Source organism: Mesoplodon bidens (assembly GCF_964165515.1).
Source record: "Mesoplodon bidens genome assembly, chromosome: 6".
NCBI classification, from domain to species: Eukaryota; Metazoa; Chordata; class Mammalia; order Artiodactyla; family Ziphiidae; genus Mesoplodon; species Mesoplodon bidens.
In genome coordinates this window covers 13,923,469-13,936,592 of record NC_138162.1, presented here as the reverse complement: position 1 = coordinate 13,936,592, position 13,124 = coordinate 13,923,469, and the positions used below count along the sequence as shown (strand labels likewise).

The following is a 13,124-nucleotide window of genomic DNA, read 5'->3' as shown; positions in this document are numbered from 1 at the left end:
ATAGCATATAGACGCACCTGGAGAATAATCTTAAAATGCAGGGTTGGGTCCACAGTTATCTGCAGATACTAACTGTCCAGGTAGTTAAGGAATTCAGTGAATGTATTCCATTTACTTCTGTGCCAAGTAACAGGTTTTACGGCATTTTAAATGCGAAGTTTAACAAGAAATTAAAAAAAAAAAAGCTGCAATTGGTTCTGAAAATGAGTCAACTGCCAGTATTGACCCAAGTGTGAATAAATGCCAAGCTCAAAGGCAATATGGCACCTTAATCTTTAAAAAAAAATTACCTACCGGTGAGCATGACGCAAAAAGGATATTGAAAAGCCATCACCACAGCTGGGAAAGTACATCAAAGTATAAAAGAACAGATGATGTTGTTCCAGTAATCAGGTTTTTTATAGGACAGGGAAAATAATGTAAGCACGGAGTAATTTCAGGATGGCAAACAAACAAAACCATGAAATGCCTTAAATTTAATGTTTATTTTATAAAACTGACAAAGTGTCTAGCATTTCAGAGAATGTCACCACGTGAGAAAATGTACATCCTCAATGAATAAAGAAATGCCATTTTAAAACAATATTGAGAAATCATACTTCTCTTAATTATTAAAAATATTAAAACTGGGTCTGGTAGGACTCTGAGGGAGAAGCAGGTTACTTTAGACTTTGCTGTGGGCATAGCATCAATCCAATATATCTGGAAAGGACACTTAAGAGGAGCTAGAAAATCATTCATACATCTGGATCTGGTGATTCTACTCTGAGGTTTCTGCCCCTAATAAGTAATTCAAGGGGAAAAAATAATGCAAACAAAAATATTCATAAAAATAGAAACAACCTGAATATGCATAATATGGAAATGGCTAAATAATTATGATATACTTACACAAAGGAACAGTATATACTATTAAAAATGACAACTATATGATTTAGGTAATACTCAAGTATTTATTAGAAATCATCCTGGATGATTTCTAATCATCCAGAACATGGAGTATCCCTATACTATATATATTATATACAATGGAAATGAATAGGCATTGCTATCATTGATTAAGAACTGCCTAGAGCATTCTAAACTTTGCTTGAGAATTATTTACAAAACCTATCAAAATGTATTGCCTAAAACATAGGCACTAATTATAATCACATGTAGAAACACATGCTCATTATAATTGGAAGATACACATATTTCTAATTTTAATGATTACATTTGTTATAAAAAGTTACCTAACTACTTGCTTAGTTTTAAAATACCCAACAGTCTTCATTCCCATGCCCAAACTCTTCTAATTCTTCTCACCACAGTATCTTAGAGCAAGAGAGAAATATCTCCTTTTCCATATTTTACAGACAAGGGAACAAACACAGAGAGGTTACATAATTCTTCCAAAATGACCTATTTGCTAGGACTACACAACAACTTTTCTACTGTTTTTTCCCCTAAAATCATAACTGATAGAAAAAAAAAAAAAAACCCAACATGGAGGACTGTACATGGAAGAAAAGCACAGAAACAAGTAGAGCTTTCTGACACACATCACATTTAAAAAAATGTCTGGAGCTTTCTTCTCATAAAATTTTATAAAAATAATTGTCTTCTCAGAGTGAAAAAGGATAAAGAGGAGAAAAACCAGTCAGGGATGGAGGGATAATGCCCTTATAGGTATCTTTTATAATTAACAATTGCCATTCTCAAGCCTGAGGAGTATTTTGTTCTATTTGTAAGATTACACTCTATGAAATGCAAAAAAAAGTTCCAGGCTCTCTTACCTGTACAGAGGAGTCCATCTTTGTAGTAAAGTGCATACACTCTGGCACTGTGTCCAATTAATGATGAGGTCTCAAAGGCTTCATGGCCCTCCAGTTGCTTCATTCTCAAAATAGCCTTCAAATAAACCTTCTTCCAGTGCAAAGCGTCCTGAACAGAATCATCTATCTGCCAGCCCAAATTTTTACAGGCAGTCTGCCACACCTCTGTACAGGCACTTATCACCTTATTCCACTGTTTAGAGACGAGGCAGCATGTGAGTAAAGTCTGAGGATCGAGCCATTTTAACAAATAAAAACTGAGCTCCAGGGGAAGGAGTTTGAGGAAGTCCCGCTTGAGGAGAGTCTCCAGGTTATTGGAGAGATGCCTGAGCTGGACTGCCCCACTCAGACTAATCAGGTGATCCAGAGTTTCATTTTTCTGCAAGTCCGTCAGAGAAAGAAATGTAACAGAAATGTTATCAAGCCATGTCTCAAAGTCCTTTCTCTCCATAAGGTTATGGAAAAATTTACCTGTGGCACATCAAAATATTGTATTAGTTCTGCTCAAAGTGACCATTCAAGCAAGACTGCTAACAAATGAAGTATTAAAAATTAGTGTAAAAAACTTGGCATTACAACATTATGCTTCGTTACAACTTTACAGTTAATACACTGTATTTATCTGAAAAATTTCCATGCACACAAAAGAAAATACATTTGTGAAATCATACTTTAACAAATCATGACCTCCAAAACATAACTCAATGAAATTTATGCTGGTGTGTGCGTGATTTGCTCCTTTTGGAGTCTAGCACATGCTACATGCATCTTCACAGTAAAAGATTTTACAGAGTATTCATTCCTTATGAAACAGTGTATTCTATACAATGGAACCCCCATCAAAGCGATCATAATACCATTTGCTTAATACACTCTATTTTGGCACTAAAATCACAAAAATAAGCACAAGGATGTAACAACCAGAAAGCAAGTCTCCGGAGCAGTAATTTGAGACACTGGTCATCATGCTAGGTACAACATGACCTGTTACTAGAATCACAGAACTGACTACTGGCTTTTACAACAGATATTCAGGCAAAAAGGTTTGGGGAAGAAAAATAAGCAGATGCAGTAAGTTATACGGCTCATGTATTCTGGTTCTTCCACTTCCTTTATGGCACTGCCTGTTATAACGTGAATTACCAAAGGCCTTATCTGGCCTTACATAGTCTGTTTTTATAAGCCTCATATGAGCTGGTGACAACTCTTAACCTCATGTACCCCCAGAGAGCCATGAGGGTCCTGGAAGCCTGCACAAATAAGACAAATTAGTAACCCTCATGCTTAAAAAACACCCAAAGAAAGGGACCATCATCTTCACTTTGCAGATGAGGAAGCTGCAGGTCAGAGAAGGTGATTTGCCTATAGCCAACAGAGCAGACTGAAAGCCAGTGCTCTCAAGATCAGTACTCTTCTAAACACACCAAGTGTCTCTCTCTGAAGCCAGCTACCACCAGGAGAACTGCAACCTTGCGATAAAATCTGGGAGCACCGAGCCTGATTATATACCACCTTCCCTTTTAGGGCTAAATACAACAAAAAAAATTGACAAGTATCCAGCAAAACATACTATGTCAAGGTGTCAACACACTCTTAACAACGGGGACTAAACTAACAGGAAGAGAACAAAAAATAAAGCAAATCACGTGAATACCATCTTTCCCAATATAGGCCATGTTGGTAGATATTAGTGCTGGGTGATGGGTACATGGAGGTTTTTTATTCTATTTTCATATGTTGAAACATTTCAATGATTAAAAAAAAGAATAAAAACTTTCCTTCTAATCTGATCACTCAGTTTCCCATCAGATTATCATACTAATTTGAAAACTTTATGTCCAAATTAAGGGATTCCCTGGTGGCGCAGTGGTTAAGAATCTGCCTGCCAATGCAGGGGACAAGGGTTCAAGCCCTGGTCCGGGAAGATCCCACATGCCACGGAGCAACTAAGCCTGTGCGCCACAGCTACTGAAGCCCGTGTGCCTAGAGCCCATGCTCTGCAACAAGAGAAGCCACCGCAATGAGAAGCCCTCGCACCACAATGAAGAGAAGTCCCTGCTCGCTGCAACTAGAGAAAACCTGTGCGAAGCAACGAAGACCCAATGCAGCCAAAAATAAATAAATAAAATAAATAAATTTATTTTTAAAAAAAACTTTATGTCCAAATTAAGGTAGAAGAGGAAAATAAACTCCTTTCCATATATGTCACCTAGATCAAGGTTTACACAAATATCCAGATCTCATCGTCCACCTTTGTTAATGTTAAGGTATGTAAAAATCATTTTCATTAATTTCCCAATATCAAATTTGGTGGGAATGTTATCAGACAAAAAGCAGTCAAAGCAAATAAACCTCTTCCAATCACATCATCTGTTGTCTAATATTTTTGAACAGTGAATGGACTTTAACCCTCAGGGTTTGGGCTAGGTAGGAGTTATTAATTTAAGGATTTACTTGGCTGCCAAAAAACGATGATTTCACCAAACGTTTTATCAACTTAACACAAGATAACAAGCCTCCTGGGACTTCCCTGGCGGTCCAGTGGTTAGGACTCTGCGCTTTCACTGCCAAGGGCCTGGGTTCGATCCCTGGTCGGGGAACTAAGATCCCACGAGCCACTCGGCGCAGCCAAAAAACAAAACAAAACAAACAAACAAACAAAAAACCAAAATAACAAGCCTCCTCCTTTTTCTGTACCCTAACAACCTTTTATCTATAATATTTCTGGAAAGGTTTTACTTTAAAAAAATCATTCACAGCAAGACCAAAAAAAAAAGTTTCTGTGGACATTCACAAAATGTCACAATAGCTAATTAGTTAATACTGGCCAAGTAAAAACATAACCAAAACATCTGCCCAAGCATCATTTTTTACAGTGAAGAAGCAGGGGGGCTTCCTCTATCTCACCTGCACCGCCACACACACACAGTATGCCACAGGTCCATCACAGAAACGCTGACATTTATGTAAGATGAACTGTTATTTAAATGGACACAACGCAAATTTATAATACCCGTGAAAACAATATCATTACCAAATAACTAAGAGACATCATACAGCATGCCAAATCAACGTACCCGTGGCACCACAGAAATTATGGAACGAGTTTTCCAACGAGCACCTTTAAAAACCCAGCCATTTCTGATATGTATATACTCTCCTAACTCCTAATAAGAATTTTTCTTCCCACTCTTACATTAGAAATTGCCCTTTAAGCTCCTGAACCCTTTACGGGAGGCTCTTTTCCAGTTCATCTTTCACTGTCATGAAAAAGGCATCTTTTTAAAATAAAGCAGGCCCCATTAACTTTGCAGAATGCACTATTTTAAAAAAATCAGCTTTTGTTTCTCTAAAAAATTGAACTGACTCTGCAGAGAACTTTCTTGAGGTCACAGCTCTAAACTGAACTCTAAGAGAGTCTCTAGGAATATCATGTACTGGCAGCAAAGGTCCCATGGGGAAAACTTCAGGAAGTGGGATTTCAATTCAACTGAAAGAGGAGATCTTAAAACACCAGAGCTTTCCAATAATGGAACAGCTGCCTCCAGAGTGGTGAGCTTCCCATTACTGGGAATGGTCAAGGACAGCTGGATACAGAGGCAGAATGAGGTAAATGAAAATGCTTTGGAGCAGTCAAACCTTTTACTGACTCAGCCACTTCCTCTGTGATCATGGACATGTTCAACTAACTTCTAAGCTTCCGTTTTGTCATCTGTAAAATGGAAGCTAGCTCACCTTGAGGGCTGTGAGAATCAGGACCAGAGTAGGGACATGCCTAGCACAGAGCCCTTGTAAGTTTTATTACTATGAATACCTGGCAGGAAAGCTCCACTAACATCCCTTTCAACCCTATGACATTACCACTGTTTATCTTAAGATGGCTTAAAATATACAGACCAAAAAACTCAAGTGCTCAAACTTACTGGGAATTTAATTTTATAATTAAGGGCAGTTACTGAGGCTATGATTTCCCACTAGGTGCATTTTCTCTCCACCCTCTCCACACTCCATGGTGTCTCATCCTTTTTTTCCCCCTCACTTAAGACTAAACATTAAACTTGCCCTTCTGCCCTCAACAGTAACAATCACAAACCTCTGAAACAGGTGGATGATGAAAAGATTCCTAAACTGGGAGATGGGAGACCTGGGTTTGGTCTCTGGTTCTGCCATTAACTCCCTATGTTCCCTTAGGCAACTCTCATCTTTGTACTGCTTTGACAGACTAAAGTACTACTCATAGATATTACCTCACTTGATTTTCACAACCTTGTGGAAGGTATCAGAACTTCCCTTAACTAATAAATGAGGAAATTTATGGCCCCAAAGGTGGAGTGACTGTCCCAGGGTCCCACAGGAAGGAGCTGGTGCAACATCTTTCCCAGCCCCCACCCTCCAAAACCAAAACCAAACCAAACCTATACTCCCAGGTCTTATTAAAGATACAACATTCTCGATTAAACATGATGAATGCATTTTCCTCTCCTCCCTCAGGACCCGGCCTAATCAAGAGAGAAAACAAGACACTTGTTGCCCTTGGCTTCATCTTCCCTCTCTTTTCTTATTAAGTATAGCCAGCAGTTTAAGAGTACAGAGGCTCTGAACTTATCTAAATGAACTTACATACTTATATTCTGAATATTCAAGAAGCTAGTAACACTGGTTGCTTCCAGAGAATGCTGGAGGGCTGAGGAATAGGGGTGAGGGTCCCTTTATGAATTTAAAACCGTGTGAATATCCGTTCTACGTAAATCCGCCTTCAGTTTTAAGATGAACTTTTAAAAGCTTTGAAAGAATACAAATAGTGTTTCTAAAATAAGGGCTCTGCAACCCCACTTGTTGCTGGGTGACCCTGGGCAAATCGCTTCACCCATCTCAAGCCCAGTTTCCTCACTTATAAAAGATAACCACGAACAGATAACCCTACAAGGGTTTTTACAAGGAATAAACAGGATAATGCACTTAAAACGTTTAGCACAGTACCCGCACACTGTAAGCCTACAAGAAATGCCGATTACCATCATTATTCAGCATTAACCTTGTTATCTTTATTGCAAGCAGCACTCCACATACACACCTGTTTCCATGGCATACCCACAATTATGGCGCAGTCCCTCACATTAGTACAGCGCTTTGTACTTCATAAATCACCTCTCCACACTTCATCATCTTTCAAACTCATGGCAGCCCTGGGACATCACTGTTAACTCATTTCGCAGCTAAGGAAACTGAGGCACTAGGAGGCAGTCACTCCGAGACTCAATTCTCCCATCTCTAAAATCAACTCCAGATCCCTTCAACCCGTTCGTCGCTCCCGGGTCCCCTGCTCCCGGAGCCGTGTTCCGCGCGGCACTGACCTGAGCGAGCGCCCCGGGGCCCGGGACCTCGCGCCGGGCTCACACCGACTAGGCGCGCTCGGGCCGCCAGAGCCTCGCAGCGGCCGGGTCCGCTCCGCAGCCATGGCGCCTGCAGGGAGAGAAAGACAAACAGCCCGAGGCGCGGCGGGTCAGCAGAGGCGCGGGCGGCAGGCAACCCCCTCCCCGACCCGGCCCCGCCTCATATACAGACCTGGACCTGCGGCCGCCGCTCGGGGTCCGCAGCCTCACAGGGGAGCGGCTTCCGGTGCTGCTTGCGTCATCTCCGCGCGCCCCTCCACCCACGGCGCCCAGCGGACGCGGCTGCACTTCCGGCCCCGCCTTAAAGGGGAAGTGGGAGAGCTGAGGAGCGTAGAGGGAGGCGGAGCATGCGTAAGTCCGCTTAGACCTGTGGCACACGGACCAAAGTTTACTTCCAGGCTGTACACACGAATTTGTCCCGCAGGTTTATGTCTGTCATCCAATCTGATCTTGCACCGACCGTGCGGCACTTTTTTCTTATTATGCTTACTTTACGGAGGAGAGAGGGAGAATTTAAGAGACGTGTCCAAAGTCAAACAACGCATAGACATAACATTTATATAGACAATAAGACACCCGTATGTCCAGTTAGTGGTAGAGCACATCTAGGGTACTTGAAACATGGGAAATAAAAAGTTGATTCTTTGTGGTGGAAACTAAGCATGGAGTCCAGAAAGTCAGGTCTCAAGAGAGCAGATTTGATTTGGTTTGATTTGATTTGGAAGCCTCTGTGAACTTCGAAGCCAGGGAGTGACTGATGACAACATTACAAGAAAATTTAGGAAGACATGGGTACACAGATTGGATAACCTTTTTGAAAGAAAAGGCAGTGCTAAGGTAATAAGAAAACCAGGCACCCCTATCTATTTGCAGCAAATGGTCTCAACCCCAGGATGGTAGGAGTTTGATGAATGAAACTGAAAATTCCAGATGGAACTGCCCCAGAGACAACATTGTTTCAACCTCTCATGGACAAAGAAACCAAATTGTCTAAGTTTAAGCCCAGAGGCTATCCAGGAGCAAAATTTTTTTTCTTCTTTTTTTTTCAGGAGCAAAATTTATGGCTTATTAAAAAATGAAAAGAAAATTGCAAAATAGAATTTGTATTTAATTAAATTCAACACCTGTGTAATCATTCAATTTAGTATATGTAAAAATTCCCTATCATTTGAATTTTTTTTAGGATATATATTCCCACTCTGTAAAAATCTCCAAGATTGCACAATGATTGTTGAGAAAAACATAGCCAACTTTAAAATGTAATGAATTATTCCTAGCCAAATAACTACAAAAACTGCTATAAATGGCATGTAGGAAGATCAACACACAAAAAGAAAAACATGAAATATGGCCTGGCATAGGAACAGAATGATCAGTACAACTGCTTATGTGACAGGAACATAAAAATATGCTGGATGCTTTTTCTTTCCCTCCCTCCTTCCTTCCTTCCTTCCTTCCTTCCTTCTTCTTTCTTTCATAAACTTGCTGCTCAAATGGTATTTGGAGTAATTCCTACACTTTCACGCAATAGGAAAATTGCAAACATCAAATGCTTAGTTTCTCTGATTCAGGCTAAAATGGACTACACGTTGTTTTCCATTTTGAGATAAAGTTGCCTGGGAAAGGTAGATGGATGACATATAATTTATTTAGGAATGTTCTTCCATGGCCTATAATAGGAATACAAAATCCTTCTTGACAAGACATACGCCAAACCACACCATAAGTTTCTTTGGGTAGAAAAAAAATGCACCCACTAGGGATGACAAGTATCCCTTGCTATTTAACACATTTGTTGCATGTGCAGGTACCAGGGAGCAGAAACTACTCCAACTGTTTAGTTTCTTGAGATGCACTCCTTCTGTGATGATGCTATGGAGAGATGATATGGGTGAAGTAACTGTTCTTTCAATTCCCACACATATTTCACCAGGCACTTCACCAGGGTCATTTTCAAGAGGTAAATAAGGTTGGAAGCATTTGAAGAGGTTTGCTTTCTAGTCTTTGTTCTGGATTCACTTTAGCTGTAACATGATCAGCACTTGCTGTCCTATGGAGCCAGCAGGTATTCTGGGACAAAAGCTCAGGTTGATTGACAAGAAACCTTATCCTTAAAGTCTCAGGCACAAGGTACTGTACCTCAATTGCTGTTAGACTGAGTGATCCTGAGATACATTTGGGCATACTTTGGCATCTGGACTCAATAATTTCCAAAGCCCTGAAATCGTTCACAGACAACATGCAGGCAAGTTTCTTATAATCTTTGAAGCATTTTATATCTATTAAAATAAGCTTTTAGTAGGCTGAAGTTTCTTCTGTGTGTAAATCATCAGAATTGAGAAAATGGAAAGGAGTTCAGTTTATAATTGTGAGAGTTTGTTTTGCTTTGTTGGTTTTTCCTATTCAACAGACACGGGAAAGTAAAAGATGGAACTCAGGATTCTCTAGTGGTTAAGAGTGAGCTTTGAAATCTGACAGATTTGAGTTCAAATCATGGCCCTACCTCACCCTCTTATTCACTGAGAGATCTTGGGCAAATTCCTATACTGCCTGTATACTCAGCTGAAGTTTGAAGATAACATATCTGAAAGGGATATTACCAGGGCTGAATGAGTTCAGGCATGTAGAGTGCTTAGCACAGTGCCTTGCCCCCAGCAAGCGCTCAGGAAGAGGTAAGTGTCATTAGGGGAGTCTTTGTTGATTGAAGCTCCAATGAATAGAGATTTAATTCCTCCAATGTCCCCTGGCTCTGTATATTGCAATACTACATTGTATATGCTCTTCCAGATGGAAAGTTTCCATCTCCTTTGATAGGTGAAGTAAGCTTGGCACAGGTATGTCCTAGATCTCTGAAGAGGTTCTATACAGATAGCAGGAATCTGGCCATGTTGATAGATGCGTCAGATGGATTAGGGGACATTGTCAAAGCAATGTCAGAATTTATTGTTAAATTGAAAAGTCATGCTAGAAGAATGTAAATGTTTGATAGTAGCCATTGTTCAGTGGCCAACAAAAGCTACCACTCCATTGAAAAACAGCTCTTGACCTTTGTAGTTAGAGAAGAAACTGATCCAAGTGCTTCAATTCCAGAAAGAATATCATATATTTTCCTGTAGGCTTTTAGCACGATGGCACTTGTTACTTTATATCCATGTGTCTATGTCTGATTTCTCTTTGCTTCCCCAGTGTCTAACACAGTGCCTCATATATAGTAAGTAGGCTTTCCTCCAAGCAAGAAAACAACCAACATTTTATTCATGATGCCTACTGTCCAGGGGGCCATGATATAGTGGGAGAGACAGATAACAGAACTAAATAATGAACACTTAAAACAGTGTAGCGCTAAGTGTTGTGAGAAGTACATATAGTGTTCAGTGGGGACAAAAACAGAAATGGAGATGGAGCTTGAATGTGTGTTCTTTTATTTAGGTGACATTCTGCAGACTTCGGACTCACCAGTGGTGTTTCATTCTGTTTAATGTTATTCTATTTCATGCCTTGCTTTTTGGGGCTGATTTTGTGGAAGAATATTTTCTGCATGCTTTGCCTTATGTAGATATGAAAGTTCTTGAAATTAAGGATAAGGCAAGAAAATTGAACATGGAGCCCCTAAGAAGTAATCTTTCCAAATACTATATCCTGAGCCAGTCGGAGGTGTGTAAAGGGAAGAACATATTTTTGCTCTCTCTTATCTTCAGTAGCCCAGGAAATGGAACAAGGCGGGACCTCATCAGGAAAACCTGGGGTAACGTGACCAGTGTCCGAGGGCATCCCATTCTCACACTGTTTGCTTTGGGAATGCCTGTTTTGGTGACTGCCCAGCAAGAGATAGACAAAGAGTCCCAAAAGAATAATGATATAATTGAAGGAATCTTCTCGGACAGTGCTGAGAATCAAACTCTGAAGATTATCACCATGACGCAGTGGGCTGTGACTTTCTGCCCTAACGCCCAGTTCATTCTCAAGGTTGATGAAGAGATGTTTGTCAATCTACCAAGCTTGGTAGACTACCTCCTCAATCTGAAAGAACACCTTGAAGATATCTATGTAGGAAGAGTTATCCATCAGGATACACCCAACAGAGACCCTAATAGCCAAGAATTTGTCCCTTTCAGCGAGTACCCAGAAAAGTACTACCCAGATTACTGCAGTGGTGAGGCCTTTGTTATGTCCCAAGATGTGGCTCGGATGATGTACGTAGTTTTCAAAGAAGTCCCCATTATGGTGCCGGCTGATGTGTTTGTAGGAATTTGTGCTAAATCCATTGGCCTAATACCCATACACAGTTCAAGGTTTTCTGGGAAAAGCCACATCAGATACAACAGATGTTGCTATAAGTTCATTTTCACATCCTCAGAAACTACAGATGCTGAAATGCCCCTGGCATGGAAGGAAATTAACAGTGGGAAAGAATGTACGCTGTTTGAAACCTACTATGGGCTCATTTCCTGCAAACTTCTGACATACCTTGACAGCTTTAAACTTTTTCACATGGGTACCATAAAAAATAATGTCATGTATTATGGTGATTAGGATTTCTTTGTTTTTCTTAAAAGTGTGTTCTTTAAAAATTACCTCCTACCTCGTTACAGAAAGTGTCCCTCCTTCCTTGTGTTTTTTTTTTTTTTTTTTTTTTGCGGTACGCGGGCCTCTCACTGTTGTGGCCTCTCCCGTTGCGGAGCACAGGGTCCGGACGCGCAGTCTCAGCGGCCATGGCTCACAGGCCCAGCCGCTCCGCAGCATGTTGGATATTCCCAGACCGGGGCACAAACCCGTGTCCCCTGCATCAGCAGGCGGACTCTCAACCACTGCGCCACCAGGGAAGCCCCTTCCTTGTGTTTTATGTAGTTTCTCTGAATCTTTAATTGTACTCAGCAAGTTGCAGTGTTCTTAGTGCTCTGATGTACTACATTGCATTGAGATCTCATTTTAAGAAATTTAAGTTGGTGTAGCATGATTCTTTTCAAAATAATACCTTTTGTCTAGAAAAGAGAGAACATTAAATTTAATTATAACCAAGAGTCTTGTTTCTCTTTACAATCAATGGATTTCTAAAAATCACATTCTATGGAACTGTCATGACTCAGTGAGAGCAGCTGTGACTGATTTTTGAGAATTCTCAGAATTAAAGGAGAACACTAAATAAGGAATTTAACAAAATGTTCATCTTGTCTGTAAGATGAAACATTTTAGTAATCTGGGTGGTAGAATTACTTAAAAGTTTTAGCTACCTAGTATATATTAACTTAAATCTCACTAGGGTAAAGACTTGGATCTCTAATTTTTTGTGAAACAATTTTCATCAAGTCCTAATTAGGCAGTATTTTACAAACGGGATGCAACAAATACACATTTCATGTTATGTATACACTCTATTAGTTTCCTAAAGATGCCTAACAGAGTACAACAAACTAGGTGGCTTAAAACAACAGAAATTTAGTGGTATTAGCAGTAGGAAAATGGCCCATATGGAAAGATGGAAAAAGGGGACTCACGGATACCAGAGATGGCGGAACAGAGATGACTAATCTGGGGACAAGAAAATTCCAGTCACTTGAGAATCATTTTGTAACAGAGCAGGGCTGGTTTATCAACATCACCACCATGGCTTGAAAGAAACCTATCTCTCCATTCTGAACCATCACACTCTGATAACATATTCATGTAGAAACCTCTGGATTGGTGGTCACTTTGCTGTTTAGAGAGCACAGCACTGGAAAACAGGTGGGAACATTTTTTGTCAATGAAAAGCAAGTGCATCCTTTGTTAATCAGTAAGATGGTATCCTGGTTTAGGCACAGTGACCCCTCCATTCTGACTCTAGTTATTAGGAGTCAGTTTCCCTCTCTCTGATCAACTCAATGTGGACCTGATGGATCTCAGAAATTAAAAGCAAAGCTCTCAACAACGATGC

The 13,124-nt window shown here is 40.3% G+C and overlaps 2 protein-coding genes across 3 annotated transcripts in view; one reads left to right on the top strand and one right to left on the bottom strand.

Annotated features, from left to right (window-relative positions):
* FBXW2 (F-box and WD repeat domain containing 2) overlaps positions 1–7,444 on the bottom strand; it is a 31,942-nt gene extending 24,498 nt beyond the window's left edge. Inside the window, exons 1-3 of one of the 2 annotated variants that reach the window (XM_081237118.1) lie at positions 7,383–7,444; positions 7,172–7,280; positions 1,779–2,288 (exon numbers count right to left, since the gene is read on the bottom strand). In XM_081237118.1, the coding sequence (XP_081093244.1) occupies positions 1,779–2,268 (490 nt within the window). In that variant the 5' untranslated portion in view covers positions 2,269–2,288; positions 7,172–7,280; positions 7,383–7,444. Of the gene's footprint in view, positions 1–1,778; positions 2,289–7,171; positions 7,281–7,382 lie in introns of those variants that run through there. The other variant, XR_014016086.1, reaches the window with a different exon arrangement.
* A 3,203-nt stretch (positions 7,445–10,647) lies between these two features.
* On the top strand, positions 10,648–12,112 carry B3GALT9 (beta-1,3-galactosyltransferase 9). The gene has a single exon (XM_081237582.1). It carries the CDS (start codon positions 10,769–10,771, stop codon positions 11,741–11,743), a length of 975 nt encoding a protein of 324 aa, XP_081093708.1. The 5' UTR covers positions 10,648–10,768; the 3' UTR covers positions 11,744–12,112.
* The last annotated feature ends 1,012 nt before the right edge of the window (positions 12,113–13,124 follow it).